The following is a 17774-nucleotide window of genomic DNA, read 5'->3' as shown; positions in this document are numbered from 1 at the left end:
TGAATGCCAAACACACCTAAGGGATAGGCCAAATAATAATGCCATCTCCAGGCAACAAGTCACAGCTAGGGAGAAAAGCTAAACATGAGGATCACGGCCAATGAAGGAAAAAATACCCACCACACCAAAAATGTGCAGCCAAATTTAAGGAGGTAGCAAAAATCTCCACATAAGAGTCGGAATCAGGTTCATTCTCGGTGCTCTATAAGGAGCAGTCTTGTATGACCGTTTAAGTCAAAATAGCTAAAGATATTAAAAACTTTACATACACAGTGCATTACACTGCCTTTAATACCTTTTAACAGGTGCTCAGGTATTTGTTTTATACGTTGGCTTAACATTTCTGTGCTGTAGTGTGCTCAGAGTACTGTCCAAGATTTCAGTCCAACAAGCCTGTTCTGTGTGTGAACGATTTGTCCATGTAACCTACCAAATGCAGATTTCCAATCTAGAATCCAGCTGTGCTCATTTAACCCTGGCTCATGCACACAGGGAGTGTTCTCATCCTAAATAGCTAGGGAAATTTAGAGGGTAGAGTTCTAAAAAACACTGTGTTTTCATGGCATGCTTGAGATCAGAGAAAATCCTTGGTTACTCCAGTTAAATAATTCAGTACAGCATCTTGGTTCACTGGACTAGGAAGTCTTTAGTTGTACTGCAATACTTCTCATTGGATCTGCAAGCTACTCTAGCTCTGATTATCTCACATAGCATAAACTCTTTGGAATAGAAACAGCACTAATTAATGTCTCTATAGCTCCAGAGAAATGCAGACTGTTTATAGTAATACCTGATGTTAGTTTTGTTACACAGATTCAGCATATGATACAGGAGTTAAGACTCACACTCTGCCATGAGACAACAGAGGTTAAGTTTTGAAATCAAGGAAATGCCACTTCAGTTTTAAATCTCTGCAATTTATATCAAGGACTATAAATGGAAGTGTTGCAGCTGGTCAACAACTGCCATTCAATCACATGGGAAAAAAAAAATGGTTCCTATAATTATCAGAATCTGAACCCAAAACAGCATTTAATCTCTAAAAAGCAAACCTTCGAACAATTCTGGACAGAGGTGAAAGTCTACTAACACTGGAAGCAGCTCAACACAAGACCATGTGAATGGTCTTTTAATTAAGAATACATTCTAGCATCAATCTCAGAACAACAAAAGCAGGCATCTCTGTGCCAAGTGCCTTATCTAAGACAGGGCTACCACCTCTTGATAGACGCAGAGGTGATGAAGGAAAGGTGTGCACCCAACCACTGCTGCTTTCTGAACATCCAACCAGTTCCACCTGCTTCTGGCAAACAGCAAGTGAGCTTCTTCAAAGACTATATACTGCCTCTGTCGTTTCTATTTGCTTCTGACAGTGAACTGCACTTAGATGTGCTAGACAAAATTCTACCTTCTTACTCATGGTTAAGGCTTGTTCCGGTATTGAGGGGAACAAAAAAAAAAAAAAGGATAAGCTACCCTGTTCAGCCTTATACCTCAACTGTAGAAATCGTAAGTGAATCCTAGAGGTCGCCATGACTATCTTTAACATGAATTAACCCTATACTAGGCACATCTCTCAACAGCAAGTCCATCTACTCTCCCAGTCATACAACAACACGACTGCCAGAAGAATCAGTGCATTTTGTCAACTGGCAAGCCTGATAACTTCCATGAAAATCCTTTCTTCAGCCCCGAGTATAAACCTGTTTTGAAGGCAGTGACAATCCCCCCTCCAAACTCATACGTACCTGATCGCAACCGGCATTCACCAGTTCCTGGAGCATCTGCCTGTTGACTTCAACAGCTACCGTAGTGCTCGACTCATTAGCAAAAGGCAGCAAAGAGTATCTAATTTCTCGCAGAGCTTTCTGATATGGCCCAAACTTAGGCGTTTGTCTCATCTGCTGCTGCCTTGCAGCATCCTTCCCTATTAAAATCTTAGGCTCCAGAGAAATTTCACTGCCTGGTCCAATAGGTAGTCCCTGACCTGAAGATTTGGATGGTTGCTTTAAACCTTCTCGAATCTCTTGTAATCTCTGTCTGCTGTTTCCAGAATATGTTGTAGCAGGAAAAGTCTTTGGCCTCATTGTTAATCCAGTTTTCTCTGAGCATAAATACAGCTTTATCCTTAGTTTTTTTTAAAATGACTTTATTTTGTAAAAGTGTCGCTTGATGGTATCAATTTCTTGTAAACGTAATCCTTCAAAGAGAAGAAGATAAGGCAAAATTCTCAAGAAATTTCTGCCAAGATTTTACTTCAGCTCACGATCTTCACGTTTCCTACAGAAAATGAAAATCCTTGGAATCATCATTTTGCAGACTGACAGTGTCTGAAACAAAAGAAAATAGAAAGTACATGCAATTAGTTGGTATTGTAAATGGCTCTGAAGGGACAGCATGACAATTAATTAAGTGAAAGTGAATCAGTTCAACCTATTAAGCTGTCACAGACAGATTCTCTTTAATGATTTTCACTTTATCTGTTTTCAAGAACAGGATTCCAAAAGGCTTTTTCAACATAACCAATAAATAATTCCTTTTTTTCTTTAGTTTCATTTTCAAAATAAATGTAAATAAAGCCCTTAAAAACTACAACGTTTAAGAATTTTACAGTACCTAACTGCAGCAAGTTTCCTACCCAATTGCATAACCAAATCCTGGGCAAGCCTATCCTATTTCATAATTAGGGAAGAGTATGCTCATGAAATGTTCTTCCCCCACTTAAGATTTTGTTTGTTTTACACTAGCTGAGCTCAGTTTCAGCAGTTTATGAAAAAGATTTATAATGGAAATATTGATGACCCTAACCATAGCAACTTCTAGTATTTCAATAACAAAGTGAATAACAGAAAGACAAGATATTTTGCCTTTCCACATGAATATCTTAGCAAAGCCTGAAGGTAAGAATTCTCCCCAGAACTGGGAGGAGGGTAAAAAAAAGGGGGGGATTTACAGTATTTCATTAGGTGTGCCTTATAGGGAAGAAAGGGAAAAGAGGGGTAGATGGAGCTATTCAGTAATAGCAGAAGAGGCAGAACCAGCTCAGTTAGCATCCCAGCACAGAAAAAAAGACTTTGAGACAGCTTTATGCTCCTCTTCTGACATGCAGCAAAGAACAACTATGCAGCAGAGCTGAGCTACTGTGCAACTTGCGATCTCTGTGCAGCATGAAGTTACAAGAATCCTACCTTAACTAAGTCTTCTGGCATCACCGTGATAGAAACATTAAATAATGGTGCATTCAGAAGAGGATTAAAAAGGACAGCTTAATCAGAAATGTCATCTCGCTATTGATGCTGCTCACGCAAGTTTGCTTCTGCTGCTGCTATTAGCACTTACAAAGTGACTCCTGAATGGTGCTCAAGCCGCTTTGTGGGGAAGGTTAGAATTTTGTTCACTTGTTTTCAAACCGCAAATAGAGAAGATAGTAACACACTGTATGTATGTTCCTCTTGGTCCTCAGAAGTCAACTGGAATTTTTTTTTTTTCAAAACGGCACTTCATTTCTGATCATAGCACATTTATCATTGGAGAGAGTTTCTCCGGAAGTATTGTTCTTTATTTTCACATGCTTACACTGGAACTCAACTCACTGCAACAACTCTTCCTGTGCTAGCTACAGTATTTCCCAACAAAAGAACCATTTCCATACATTTACCATCACTTCTCAGTGCCAAGCAGTTTACTACTGTGAAAGCCAAGATAATCTGGACACATTCGCCTCTGAAGCCCATCACCACTTCCTCATTAGTACAGAGTCCAGTTCAAACCTTCCTCTACAATCAAAGACTGAAATGCAACAGTGAAGTCTGACCCCTGACTCTTTTATGATGGCTCACCAGTTTGAAATACAGGAGCACAGATTAATCACTTGAGATTAATCCACGTCAATCTCTTTCACTAAGATTGAAATGCTCAGTTAACTAAAAGACACCTATAATGTATTCACAGTCTTGAGCTCCTTCACTCAGTAGTCTCTAAGGATAAGCTGCAACCCTAATTCACAGAGAACCAAGAGTGACATAAATGCCCACATACACATTGGACAAGGTTTGTCACTTGTTTTAAAGGGAAGCGCTAAAACTGTTCATCTAGATTTTGATATTTCCACAAACAACAAATCGGCTATCAGTCAATAACAGATCCAAGTTTTCAGAAGACAAAAGCAACTGAAGGTTCCCAAGAACAGAATATTTTCTACTCAGAATATAGTAAAAAATAATGCATAGCCTTGTTAAAAAAAAACAAAAAACAAAAAACACAAAACCAAACAATAGTACCACAGCCTTTTTAGGATTACATCATAACTAGCTAGTGCTTAAAAGATACAGAGCAATTAATTAGTCTGTAACTGTCCTTCTTTTCCTGACAGCAGCAGGCACCATATGGCTGGGTTTAGGAATCTGAGTTCTTCCTTTTCATTCCCTGTGCCAATCCTCAGGCCTGGGATGTGCTGGAAAAGCTTGCAACCCCCCCACCTTTTTGCAGCAAAGGACTGCTTTCCCGCTTACACACATGCTTCACATAAAGAACTTTTGTGACCTTTAGCCTAAGCTCGAGTCTAATAATGCTAGGTCAAGCCAGCTGGCAACTTCCTCAGCTTACATTTACAATACTGCTAAACCAGAAAGAAATGTTGAACGTTTAGACAGAATGAATGAGAACAGCAACAACAGTAAGTACTGGAGCTAACAGTAAATGCGTTTCATATTTTGCAGAAAGGCTTTTTAACTAAATATGTAAAATAAGACAAGAAATCAGAACATTAAATATTACAGATGATTAACAAAGAAGACGAGCTGCCTGCTTTTTAAAATCTTCCTGTGACTTGCATTTTTAGCAAAAAAGGGTTGTATGCTTTAAAAGATATTCATTGTGTCTAATTCTCATTTCTGACTGTACCTCTGGATTTGGATGACTCCAAATCCTTCTAATCTGCACCTTGCCTACAGTATGAATGTATCAGTAGCCTTCCTGCCAAGACGAGAATTTCAGAATTTATTTTTGAGCTTCGAACCATTCTGACTAAACAATCCTAAGGGTTTTTTTCCAAAATGTTACACATTCTGCACTAATTAGAAGCTTGACCATTATTTGAAATATTATATCTTCAGGATAAGCACAGCATTACTTTAATTGCCTCAAGTTAGATCAATTTTTGAGTAACCGATTATTCTCCTTCATTTGAGAAATACCAATAGCCGCTCTGGCAGCAACCAACCAACCACACTGAAATTAGATGCTGATGTCTGTTGTCCCAGCAGCACTAGCTATTCACTCTCCCGTTTCTTCATTCACCAACAGGCTGCATGTTCTACTGTCTCTGTGGAGCTGGGACACAGGCAAGAAACTAAAGCTCAGTTGTGTTTCAGGAGCTAAGTCCCAAACCCCGAGCTGGTGAGCTGTTTCCCCGTCTATAACCGTGCAGGCACTAGTGAGCTGAACGAGCGATCACTGCAGAAGGAGGGAGTAAGGTTTTAAGAAAATGCTACAACTGCCTTCTCTCGTTCAATTTACAGTTATCGCTTTGGGGTTCTTTGGATCACAAATTTATGGAAGCAGGGACGTCTAAGATTGTCGGCTGGGCGGCAGAGTGTTTCAAGAATTTCATTATTATACAAATCATGCTGCCCTTTATGAGCGGGCACACGCTGAAAGTGCCAAGAACTGAAGTGAGGATCTTCCCCCAAATCATCCCTCCTTCCTCTTGCAAAATAACTGTGCCTGGTCCCACTGCCAGCCGTAAGCACTGGCCCAATCCAGCGCAGTGGGAAACAGCTCACCTTCCCCATCCCCAGCAGACCAGCAGTAACTGACCGCAGAGCCTGGACACGCCAAACAAGGTTGGGGTTTTTTTGCGTCATTTCTGCGAGTGCCTATGCCGGGGAAGGGGATATTTCAACACGTACACCACTCACGAGGCAGAAGAGAGGGTGTCGAAGTGCAGAATTTTGGCAGTGACCTTCAACTGACTGGGAACAGCAGGGCCCCCGCCGCAGCCAGATGGGACCCGGCGGGCTCCGGATCCCCCACTCGGCTCCCCCCGCCCTCGCCTCCAGAGACAACCCCCGGCGGGGTCCGGCCCAGCCTCGTCGCCTCCAACCCCCGCGCCGGCCGGGAGTACCCCTGGGGAACGCGGGCGCCCCGAGTCCTTCTCCCCAGCCCCAGCCCCACTCCTTTCGCAGGCAGCAACCTCCCAAAATAAACTCCGGCCATTCACCAGCAGCTCCGGCCTGCTGGGGCAGCCCGCGGAGCGGGGAAACGGGCTGCCCGGCCTGGGGCAGAGGCCTCAAGCGGGCGGGACACCTCCCCCCCCGCTCCCCGTCTCGCCAGGGCTGGGCTGTCACACGGGAGTCCGGAAAATGTCGGAGAGCGCAGGCAGAGCGCCGAGGCTGCCCCCGGCAGCGGGACACACACACAGAACACTCACTCCCGCTTCAAGGACGGACCCGCCTTCGCGCTCCCCCCTTCTCCACACGACTTTCCCCTCAGGGAAAAGCACTTGGGGGGGGGGGGGGGGGGGGGGGGGGGGGAGCGCTCACACCCTAAGTTGAGGGGAAACCGCGGCGCCGCGCACACCCCCCCACGCCTTCACTCACCTCCTCGGGGCGCCCAGCGCCGCCGCTCTCGCCTACCAGGAGGGTCCCGTCACGGAACGATTCAACGGCGTCGGCGACCCCGACGGCGCGGGCCGGTCTCCATCTTCCCCCTTGGCCGTCCCGGGCGCCGAGTGCGGGGCGCAGTCGGGACATTCGCTACATTGTTGGCATTCCATTGGCGTCACGTGACCCGCGGCGCCCGCGTCACTCCACTCCCCCCCCCGCCCCCTCCCGGCGCATACCAGCGGGGGGAGGGGCTTGTAGGGCGGGAAGGGACCGTAAAGGTTGTGGCACCCCGAGGGGACCGGAGGGCGGAGGGGAGGCCTCCGGCCTCCCCTCCGCCCTCCGGTCCCCTCGGGGTGCTCTCCCCTTGGTTTACAGGCAGTTTGCGGCACTTTTTCCCCTCACAACACCACCCGCCGCCCCCCCCCCCCCCCCCCCCCCCGCGCGCTGTGTTTTGGGGAGAGGGGTAGCTGAGGTGCTGAGGGAACGGCGTTGCCTCGCATCTTTGAGGTAAAAAGAGCTGAAATAAGCGGCTTGGAGGTGCCCGTCACCTTCCCGGACGACTCCCCGATCTCATTTTTAGGTGTGAGTTTTGTGAGGATAATTGCTATTCCGCGCTGAGCTCCGAACCACACACACGCGCAAAAGCGTCGATGCCTGTTCGGGATTTTGGTTTCTGGTTTGTTGCTTTTTTGTTTTGTTCTGAGCGGGGGGGGGGGTGTGTGTGTGTTACTTATTTTTCATGTGTTTTATCGTGTCAAGGGGGCTATGAGGTGCCAGAGGAGGGCAGCCAGGGAATTCTCATCTGGATCCAAAAACGCAAACTCAAGCTGCAAAGGATTTTTGGATGTAAAGCGCGTGTTTGACCTCGTTATGGATGGAGCTGCCTGGATCTGAGCCTGTTTTTCACGAAAGCTGGAATATTCTGATTCTAGATATCTCTGTGGTCTTTAATAAAGACAATTACCAGTGAGAAGTAATCCCCACACACCCAAATACACCAATGTTTGGATGTAGGAGGTTTGGTTCTGACCCCTCAGTGTGACAGATACACTAGCCATAACCAAGGAATACTAATATGGAGTAAGGGCAATAAGAAAGTAAGCTTCCCTATATATATGCTTATATCTTTCGATCATTAACATGCAAGAAACCTGCCGTCCTGAAATAATACTTAAAAATTCTTGAAATCCTGTTGCAAAGCTGAGAGGTGCTCATTGCAGAGGCACTCTGGCAGGGAAAATGTAAGTCTTGCAAACACTTAGGACACATCTTTAATCGTGTGACTAGTCCCTGTGTCTTCAGCAGGACCAAGAGCACAAATAAAGAGAAGTCTGTGCATAACTGTCTTTCCAGGATGGAAGCTATATTTACAGCGTTTTCCAAGCCATGGGGACTATTTTTATAAGTAATATTAGTCATGGACAGTCCTATCCAAGGATATTCTCTGAGCTTGTGTATCATAATCTTTTTCTTTTTTTTTTTTTTTTCCCAAATGCTTTCCATGCAAACTGTCAATAGTGCTTACAAATGATGCTGGTTTGAGAGAAGTGACTGCCAATAGAGTGCTACATTTCATGAGAAAAATGCAGCCTGGTGCACAGAAATTGTTTAGCATCTCATCTGAGGGCAGCCAGTTACTGTACATGAATTACTGTCAGAATTTCAATAGCGTAATTGACTGGAATATATTGCAGGGGGAAGGAAACCTCTGACTCCGGGGAGCTAAAGAAACCCATTAGGCTCAGAGCAGATTCCAACGTCGGCAGAATACTGCAGGGTAATGTGGTTCATTTTGCAATCTTCAAATACCTGCAAAACTGAAGTAAATCTTAAATGAAATGGCAGATGCAGCATGGCTTCATTTTCTGAATTACTGCTGTGCTTCACTGATGAAGCATAGCAACTGATTGCCCAAACCAGAGATTGCTCAATGGCTTGAGACCTTTTCCCAACAAAGTTCAGGCTGGTTTAAAGGAAAAGCATCAAGTTAAAAATTGCTTACTCTGTGCTAGTAGCCTCTTTCGTAAGATTTGGTTGTCATCCACGTTCTTAAATCTAGGTAAAACAGATATTCTCATTTATTTTTCTCCTTTGGAACTCTTTGTTTTCCTTTTGCATTCCAATCCATCTGGGAATGAAAATCAGCTGCACTATTTCACCTCCTGGTTCCAGCCAGCTGCACTTTCTGAATTTCACGCATTTGCACAGAGATGCTGAGTTTGAATTCCCACCAGCAGAGCAGCAGGTACAGGAGAGATGGCTTCAGTCTGCTCTCTAGAATGTACCTGTATTTGGCTGGTCTGCCACAGACAGACTATTTCTGCTTTTAGTCTTTAGAAACCCAAGCTATTAGAAATCACATTCCTCAAAAATACTAAGGAAATGGAATTTAGTTGGGCTGTAGGGTGATACAACTCTGTTAAAACATGATTTGATCTCTGTTAGTTTTTGGAGATTACTGTGTATCAGTCAAGCTTTTCCTCCCAACTACGTTCTCCACAGTAAGGTATCTCCAGAAGGAAAGATGATACCTAAAATGAACAATACAATTTGTCTGTATGAGTAAATCCGTTCACAGACTAGACCATGAGATAATAATCTACCATGAGCAAGGGTCAGTGTGTTTATTCCTGGCTCTGCTTCAGTGACTGCTGGATCTATGGTGATTACAGCACTCACCTCCCGACTCGCCTGGGCAGCTGTCTGCTCCGCTATGTGGGTAAGGTGGGAGGGACCACGGCTCCACCATTTCACATTCTTTCTCCTTCCACCTGAGACAGTGAGGGAAGCTGGAGCTCTGTGCAGCTCCATCCCCTCGCATCTAATGCTGTGAGTCGCCTCGTCCCCTCTCCATCCATACTCGTTAGCTGGGCTGCAGTGTGACTCTTTCTGAACTATTTTATTTGGAACCAATTACAAAATCGTGCTGCTAAAAATACTCCTAGCAACCAAATAATTGTGATGTGGGTGGATGAACTTTTTCTTTAGACAATACTGATAGCCAGTAAAAGCTTGAACCCATTCAGAAAACCTGAAAGATAAAGCAGTATAATAGCAATGTCTAGTTCTCTTCTTTTTTCAAAAAGAGGAATACATACACACACATGAAAAGATTATGAACGTGGAACATATGTGTGTATGAGCATATAGACACAAAGAATTTGCTGACAGTGACATGCTTCACTAGGACAACATGTCTACATCAAGCCACTGTGACACAGAATTAATTATGTGCAAGGAAAAAAGACTTAGGTAAACATCACTGAAATGTTCTTGTTTTAATATATTGATTTTCTTTGCAGAATGATACTAGGGAATCATCCTTCCCAAATCACCAATGCAAAACAGAAACAGGAGTTCTGAGTCCTCCAGCACAGTACACACAACACAACCTATATGTGAATATAAACAAAATTACATTTGTGGCACTCGAAGTTAGGCTCATTGCTTCAAGAACTCTAACCAAATTCTAACTATGGTTTACATATGCGCTTTTTTTTTTTTTTTTTTTTTTTTTGGTCAGGTCTATGTCTACAAGAACTATCACAGTATTCTTTTGGGGCAGCAGAGATGTAGCAAACATAAGAACCAATACTTCAGAAATACATTTGATTTCAGCAAAAAGTAGGTGAAATAGGACAAATCTGACTGGGAAACTGCCTCAGCTTCGCAGAGGAAACATGAACCCAGGCTCACGTTAGCTGGGTAAGGCATTCTGGATGCTCAGACTGCCTGTATAGCCCTCACACAGAAAGTTCAAAACTCTGAATTTCACAAGGACCCATGTCCCTATGTACTCTGCCCCCAGCCCCACACTGCATATCAATCATTGACTGCAGCTGGAGCCCAGGCAGCGCCTGAGAGGACTCCAGGAATGTCAGAACTTTGTGTGGAATTTCACCAGCACGAGCCAGTTGTGCTCTCCATTTGGGAATGAATTGGCCGAAGTCTCAAGTCCCTACAAACAGCTTGATGGCATCACTTTGTTCAGATGCAATACAGATGGCTTTTGAACATCACATCCAACTGATTTCAAAGTTTTAGGAAATGTTTTTAGGATCTGTAGGCAGCGCCTTTCTGATCCTGGAGAAAATGAGAAGGGGGTAATGCAGGACACATGAAGCCCTGCCATCTGGTGAGGGCATCCAGCAACCATCAATCTGGCCTGTAATTATCTTTTCATCAAAGACCTGGCACAGTAGCTGTTAGCATCTCCCAGCATAACAATACCCCCACCACAGCTCTGCCCTTCCTGCCTCAGACACCCTGAATGATTCACCCTCCAGACAGAAAGGTGTGGGAGGAACATGAGCACATTCAAAGCCCTTGGTCTGGTACAGAAAATGAGGCACTCTGGAACTGGTGAGGACAAGGGTAGCTTCCCAAAATGCCTGCGTGGGGAGGAAAAAAATTGAGGGAGCTGTGAGGAACCCCTACCCTGAGGGAACAAATGAGGCATTTTTCTTCTCCAGTACTCTGGAGAAGAAAATACAAAGAAATTCCCAGAGCTGCTGGTATATTGCTGAGGGTTTGGGACTGGGAAACTCCTAGAGGAGTACAGGTTGGGAAAGCAGCACCAGAGCATGTGGGGAGAACGACCACGACACCCATGGAGACTACAGACTGCCCTGCGCACACCCATACACACACCAGTGAAACATTTTGTAACCGTAAGAGACCATCTGAGGCTTCAGAAGGGTGACACTCTACTAAAACATTTCATGTTGATTTGGGAAGGAGGGGTGGTAGCCAGGTCTGTTGAGCCAAAGGTAGCATAGATCAGCTTTTCTCCACTCCCCGTCCCACTTTGGGACTGTCAGCAAACCACTTTCACTTCTCAACCTCAGCTTCCCTGTCTGTAAGGAAAGAGGAATGATTCCCACGGAAAGACCAGGAAGAGTCTGGATGAACAGCTCCTGCTGTGAGTTATCGTTATGTTAAATTGCTGCCTCAAAGCCCAGTGTCATAATTTAGCATTAATTTAAAAGAAAGCTGTGTTCATTTCTCTGGTAATTTACCGCACCTCTTTAGAAGGCCTCCTGTGTAGTCTTCCCGTGAGAAAATTAAGTATTTGTTAAAGTATCTATCAAATTTGCATTTTGCATTAGACTGATCTATCAATTTAAAACTGTTGGCTGCTAAGGAATTTATATTGTCACCTCTATGATAAATAAAACATATTCTGAAGTGAGTTTATCAAGGAAAAGATATCTTTAATATGTTTCAACTGTTAACTTGAATCCAGTGTTTTGTTGTTTTCTGTTACCAACGGTGCAGGAGAAGAAATCTCCTATTTCCTGTGATATATTTGGTTTATGGAAAATCTGAAGTCTGGAAAGCAGAAAAAAATGATGTCTTGTTTCACTGAGAATATAGAAATAAGTTATTACGTCAGCATAAAGTGACACATGCTTTGTCCACTGAGTAGCTCATACATAGGGGAAATCTGAGATTTTTTAGATAAGACCCTGGAAAAAGAGACAAAAATGACATGTGACAGAGACTGCAAGCTACTCAAATGAAGCCCAAAGTAACAGTGAACAAAACTGTCTTGAAAATGGGTACTTTCAGTTAATTACCTGCTTGCAATTAATGCCTGGTCACTAAAGCTAGTGTCACATTCCCCAAAAACACCACTAGAAAGGTACCTAACTAGACACCTCACCAGAGAAATCTACCAGATATTTGCCAATAGGGAGAGCAAATGTCACACAGACGCAGCAGTCACAGCAGGGGGATGCACAAGACTCGCATCCTCGGGGTTAGCTGGGAACCCACGTCCGTCCATTTGGTTGCAAACCAGACTGAGTCACAGGCATTTTACCACAATTACTCCTAACCCTTCTCAGAGCAAAAAACAAGACCATTTCAGAAAGCCTCAAGGTGTCCGCATCTTAGAAACTTAGCAATATCCTTCTTGTCCTTCCTTAGGACAAGAAGGTACGTCCAGAGGGAATAAATGTACTAACAGGATTTCAACAGTGAGGACTGACAGTCCAGTATCCTTGGAAAATAAAACTAGACAGGCTATAACCCTGTCAGTTTACAAACGTATGAATGGTTGTCTCCCAGCTAAAGGGAAGCCAGAATTGAGCCAGAAGTCAGCATTTTTTAATAGGCTGCCTTATCAAAAGTGATACAAGGAAAAGCAATACTTCAGAAAAGGGCAAGAAACTGTCAGATTAGATATCATTTGAACACATTTTGGGTTCCCAACATATTATGTGGTTTGGTCGAGATGTGGGACTTGGAGGAAACCATTCCTCTTCTGTGATGATGTTGGAGCTGCCAGAGTCTGTAGAAGCAGGGCAGTATAGTTGGAAGACTATCAAAAAAATAGTGACCATGGTAATGAGCTTTGGATCAGATCTTTCAACAAGACTTGGATCTTTCCCTGTAAGCCTTGTTATTATGACTAAATCAGCTCAAAAGGAAAAAAAAAAAATAACAGAAATTAATTTCAACTCATTAAATGCTGAGAGAAAACTGGACATGGAACAGAGTAAAGGAAGGCATGGCATAGAAAAATGGGCACTGGCATGAGTTCAGAAGTACTATTAATGTGTATTTAAAGAATTAAAATAATAGTACAGATGGGCAAGGAAGTACAACCACGGATAAGAAAAAGACACATAGTGCAGAGGAAGAGAACTAGACAGATTGCAGGCTGACATCAGTAATGCACAAGTTAAAAAGGGTGAGCCAATATAAAATATGGAAGTCAAACTGTAAGAGATTGAACTATGCGCATTCATATATTCTAGATACACTGAATAAGACCACAGTGGAAACAGGGATAGATGTCAGCTATAAAGAGAAGTTGTGAGCTTTTTAAAAAACTATACCTCTGTTTTTAAAAAGTCTGCTTTTGTATCAGAAAGTATGGGAAGTAGGAGACAGAAATGACCATAAATTAAAAAAAGAATCAGAAGTAAGACCATGCTAATGCAAAGCAACCACATGTGTGGAACAGCTGCTAAACGAGAACATTCCAGAGAAGCATGGGGCAAGTATCAGTTCATCCTGCTACATGTGATGGTGCACTGGAAGGCTGAAATTGCTCTCAAAAAAACCCTCCATAATAAGGAACCACCTCTTCGAGCAGATATTATATCTCTACAGATAAGATGGACAAAGAAGTTGCAAGGAGAAACACTGCTAGGCTGCACAAATGTTCACAAGGAACACAGCAATTCAACAGCAAAGCCAGGACCTCATCTCTTGAATCATCGTCTTGAATCATCATCAGCAACTAGATCATACTGTCAGTAAAAAAATAATCAAAAGGGATACAGACCATGAAGATTCAGCAGAGATGTCCAATGTCTTGTTTCAGGCTATTGCCTGGACACAAAGCTCTAAGGAAAACCTGTAAGATTTAGGTCTTGCCCTAGATAGTCTGCAGAAATCCAGATCCTTGCTCCTTAGCCTCTTTTTGACACACAGTAATTTTCCAGTGGTGCTGTAGGCTTATTGCTGCAACTCATTTTCCTAAATAAACTGGCTTTTGATGGTGACTGTGCCAGTTGAGCTGGCCCTATGTTGGCACACCTGTCACATCTGCAAGACAGCGCTGAGCAGCTCTATGGTGCAGCGGGGCCAGGCGGCAGCCGCTGGCTCACAGCATCTCTTGAGCTCCGAGCACACTGGGGTTGCAGCATTCTCCTGTTCAAGATCTGCCCACAGAAGTGGCGCGTTCTCAGATCTCCTGCTGAGCCCCGCACTCAGCCACCACGTTTCTGGCTCTGAAGAGAGGGCCTGAGAGCTGAGCAGCTGTGTGGTGCAGTTGTGAGGGGCCGGGCTCCAAGGGAAGCCTCCCCTGTTTGGATTGCCTGCAGGAAGGAAGTGGGCTAACATACAACTTGGCAAGGCATCTCAAAGCAGCATAAGAAGCTCCAGTCAACAAACTTCACATATTTTCTTGGTGGAGTGAGAAAGATACTGAGTAGAGGAAAAACTACAGTCACACCTCTGTGTACTCTGGGAGCTGAGATCCTGTGTGCTTTGTGCTTGTTTACATACCTTTATCAGCAAAGAAGGATACCAGAAACCTGAGAGAAGGTATTTACTATTGTCTATGAGGTGAGTGACTTGCATGAATAAAATAACTTGGCCTGAACACTATAGATCACTTGGCATAATCACAAGCAGGATAGAAGGATGGGGATAACCATTGCCCAGCATTTGCAATAGAAACAGAAAATTGCATGTTGGGACTTGTCATCCATATGTGCCACATGTCCATTTTAAAGTTTTATGGAAATTAAGTTCAGGATTACAGCCCCAAAAAAGTTGTTGGAGAAAATGCTGAGAGACCTCTGCATAGGACTCTGCGAAAAATCCCCAACTGTCCTTAATGATCTACTAGAGTATCATCATGGAATAATATAACGTGAAAACAGGATCCAAACAGAAAGACTTTCTACTCTAAAAATGCTTCATCACCGCATGTTCCCATTTGATGACTACCATTATCACCGCATGTCTCCTGGTCTTCCACACAATCTTTCAACCTACATGTATTTTGAACTTTTTTCCCACACTAGCCACTGCTTTTAGCTCACTTCAGGAATACACACTTGCCTGTCTAAAAAGCTCCACAGCAGTCCTGAACATACTTTCAATTTTTAGCTCTTTTCTTTCAGTCTCTGCTGTATATTACCTTTGCATACTGTGCCAGAGTTCATAAAATTTCAACTCCATGATTAAAGAAAAAAGGTTCTGAATGTCAGGGGTAGCTCTTATTCACCACCAATCACTAAAAGTGCAGGCTGAATAATACATGATTTGCAAATAATTAAAATAAAAAATTTGATTATGATGAGAATCACCATTCTGAGTCTGCAACTTAAATGAGTAAAGTCTTCTATGTATCTTGGAGTGTGATAAACACATGAATAGTAATATTATTATACCGTATATCAAAGTGAGTAGAGACACAGAATTCACAACAAATTGTTTTAAAGCTGCAACTCATGACAGCGCGCAAAATACCTCAAGTGACCCTTGCTTTTGTGACACCATGACTACAAATCTTCTCTGTGCTCTGGTCATGTCTTGCTGCAGGTACTGTAATTTATCTACAGTTACTCTTCATGCTCCTTCGTACTCCCTTTAACCAAACAAAATCCGTCTAATTGCTCTTCCATCTATTTTCCACTTCTTATATAATTGCATATAACTCCAAATGCTCTAACGCACTCCGCCATGCCAAGACCTTGCTGTGTATGTAGCAAGAGGGGAGGCTCAGGCTATGTCCTGAATTTCTATGCATGCCAAATCTTTTTAGCCATCCCCTGTGTACATAGCGATACGGGTGTGCAGATTTAGACATTACTTTTTAAGAAGCCTTGTGCAATGTTATGAAATGCAAGTAGAGACTATATTTGTGTGCAACGAGTGTTTTCTTGGCCACTTGGAATTTCAGAGTTATTGCTGTTCTTCATGTCCATTTGAAACATCATGGTAATTCCTTATCTCTGCAAATGAGAGGAGATGTGTGCACAGAGTGGGTGACACCAGATATCAGTACTGGTGTAGTTGGAGTTTTTTGTGTGGTGGCCCCTGAAACATGGCAGTGCTGATCGTTCCACCCTCCTCCCCAGTGCACCTTATCAATTCTGCCTGCACCTTTCTAGCGGGGAAATGATTTTCTATTCTGTCCATGACTGTGCAATTTTGTACCCCTGTGGGTTTTTTAATTTCTTCTCCTGAAATCCTTGCTGCTATTACATGCTCGTTCTGATTCAAATATTCATCTATTTTTTCTGGGTTCTCTTCTTTCTTTTTATTTCATATGACCAGTCTCTCATTAAAGGCCTAATCCAAAGCTTTTAGCTTCTATCTTAGTATCATCTTTTTCTTGAAGTGGTCCTTGCTCTCATGACTACAATTCTTCTCTATGCTCTGGCCATTACCTGCTTCAGCTACTGCAGTTCACTAGCAGCTACTCTTCAGGTGGCTCTGCACTCCCTTTAGCCTAACCATCTTGTTTATTAATGTTGTCATTGCCTCCCTGCCTCCTCACTCTTCAGATGTTTTCTCTCTTTCCCCCCCATCTTGCTGTGTACCTCCTGATGCTCTCCTGCAACAACACCTCTCGTCTCCTCCCAGCGTCTGTTCTGTGGTCTGCCTTTATTTTGGTAGCTGCATGAGTTGAAGTAATATTAGTTTTACAGGGTGGAGAACTTGTACGCAGATTCCTTGAGGTCCGTGGCAGATTAGGAAAGAAACTCCAGAGTTTCTGAATGGCATCCAGTTATTCACCCCAGGACTCCTCCTCTCCAGGTCTGTCCTTCACATCTCCTGCCCTGGTGATTCTTCATCTCTGCAGGATCCATTTTTTCCCTCTAGACAATTGCCTCATGTTTTTTCTGGACCATGTTTGAGTCTGAATTCTTTGGGAATGAGATTAGTGGTTTTGTATTTGCAAAGCACCCAGTTCACCTTTATAGTGCCATATAAATGCTTATCCCCTTGTAATTATAGTAGCCAGTAGCTTAGACATGCTGTACTGTTCTCAGGGAGGAAGCAGACAGATTTCTGTGCGTCACACAGAGGAAAGCGACAGACTGTGTTTGCTTGCTAATTAAAACATCTGACTTTAGCTTGAGCAATATAAAACTGCCTTGGATAGCCTAAATGTACCTCAAGTAAGCTTTCAGATAAGATCTCCTGCCAGAACTGAGAAGATGCCCTGGTAACAGTGACAATCAGGGCAATGTGCTGGCTCGGAAGCATGGGAACAGAAAGCATGACCCTGTATGTTTCCTCACCTTCTGGAGCTTGATGGACAAATATCCTCAGAAAATTCTTTGTGTCTTAAAGGATGAAAAATCTCCATTGATTTTCTGGATTTATTGTTGTAAGAGGTTCAGAGGCCCTTGGCCCTCCTTCCTCTAAATTAGCACAGAACAGACTGGGGTAATGGTCGCTTCTGTCCTGAACCAGGAGCGTTCCTATGGGGCCACAGTGTGTTAATCCCATGTAGCACCCAACTGTCTCTTTGACCGTCTCTTTTGCATAATTATGCAACTGGGTAACATACAGATCAGCCTTGTCCCAGATCATTCTACCCAGCCTCATCAGAACCAGAGTCAGTGAGTGAACATGAAGTACATTTATTAAGGTTGTACTTCTATTTAATCATTTACCATGAAGGTGAGAAGT

At 43.4% G+C, this 17774-nt stretch overlaps 1 protein-coding gene across 1 annotated transcript in view; it reads right to left on the bottom strand.

Annotated features, from left to right (window-relative positions):
• Positions 1–6751, bottom strand: part of LATS2 (large tumor suppressor kinase 2) — a 50120-nt gene extending 43369 nt beyond the window's left edge. Inside the window, exons 1-2 of the mRNA XM_074915599.1 lie at positions 6600–6751; positions 1749–2330 (exon numbers count right to left, since the gene is read on the bottom strand). Of these exons, the coding sequence (XP_074771700.1) occupies positions 1749–2087 (339 nt within the window). The 5' untranslated portion in view covers positions 2088–2330; positions 6600–6751. The remainder of the gene's footprint in view (positions 1–1748; positions 2331–6599) is intronic.
• Positions 6752–17774: the final 11023 nt, after the last annotated feature.

Source organism: Athene noctua, chromosome 1 (assembly GCF_965140245.1).
Source record: "Athene noctua chromosome 1, bAthNoc1.hap1.1, whole genome shotgun sequence".
Taxonomy (NCBI): domain Eukaryota; kingdom Metazoa; phylum Chordata; class Aves; order Strigiformes; family Strigidae; genus Athene; species Athene noctua.
The sequence above is the reverse complement of the archived record's forward strand: the minus strand, read 5'-3'. Positions and strand labels throughout refer to the sequence as shown.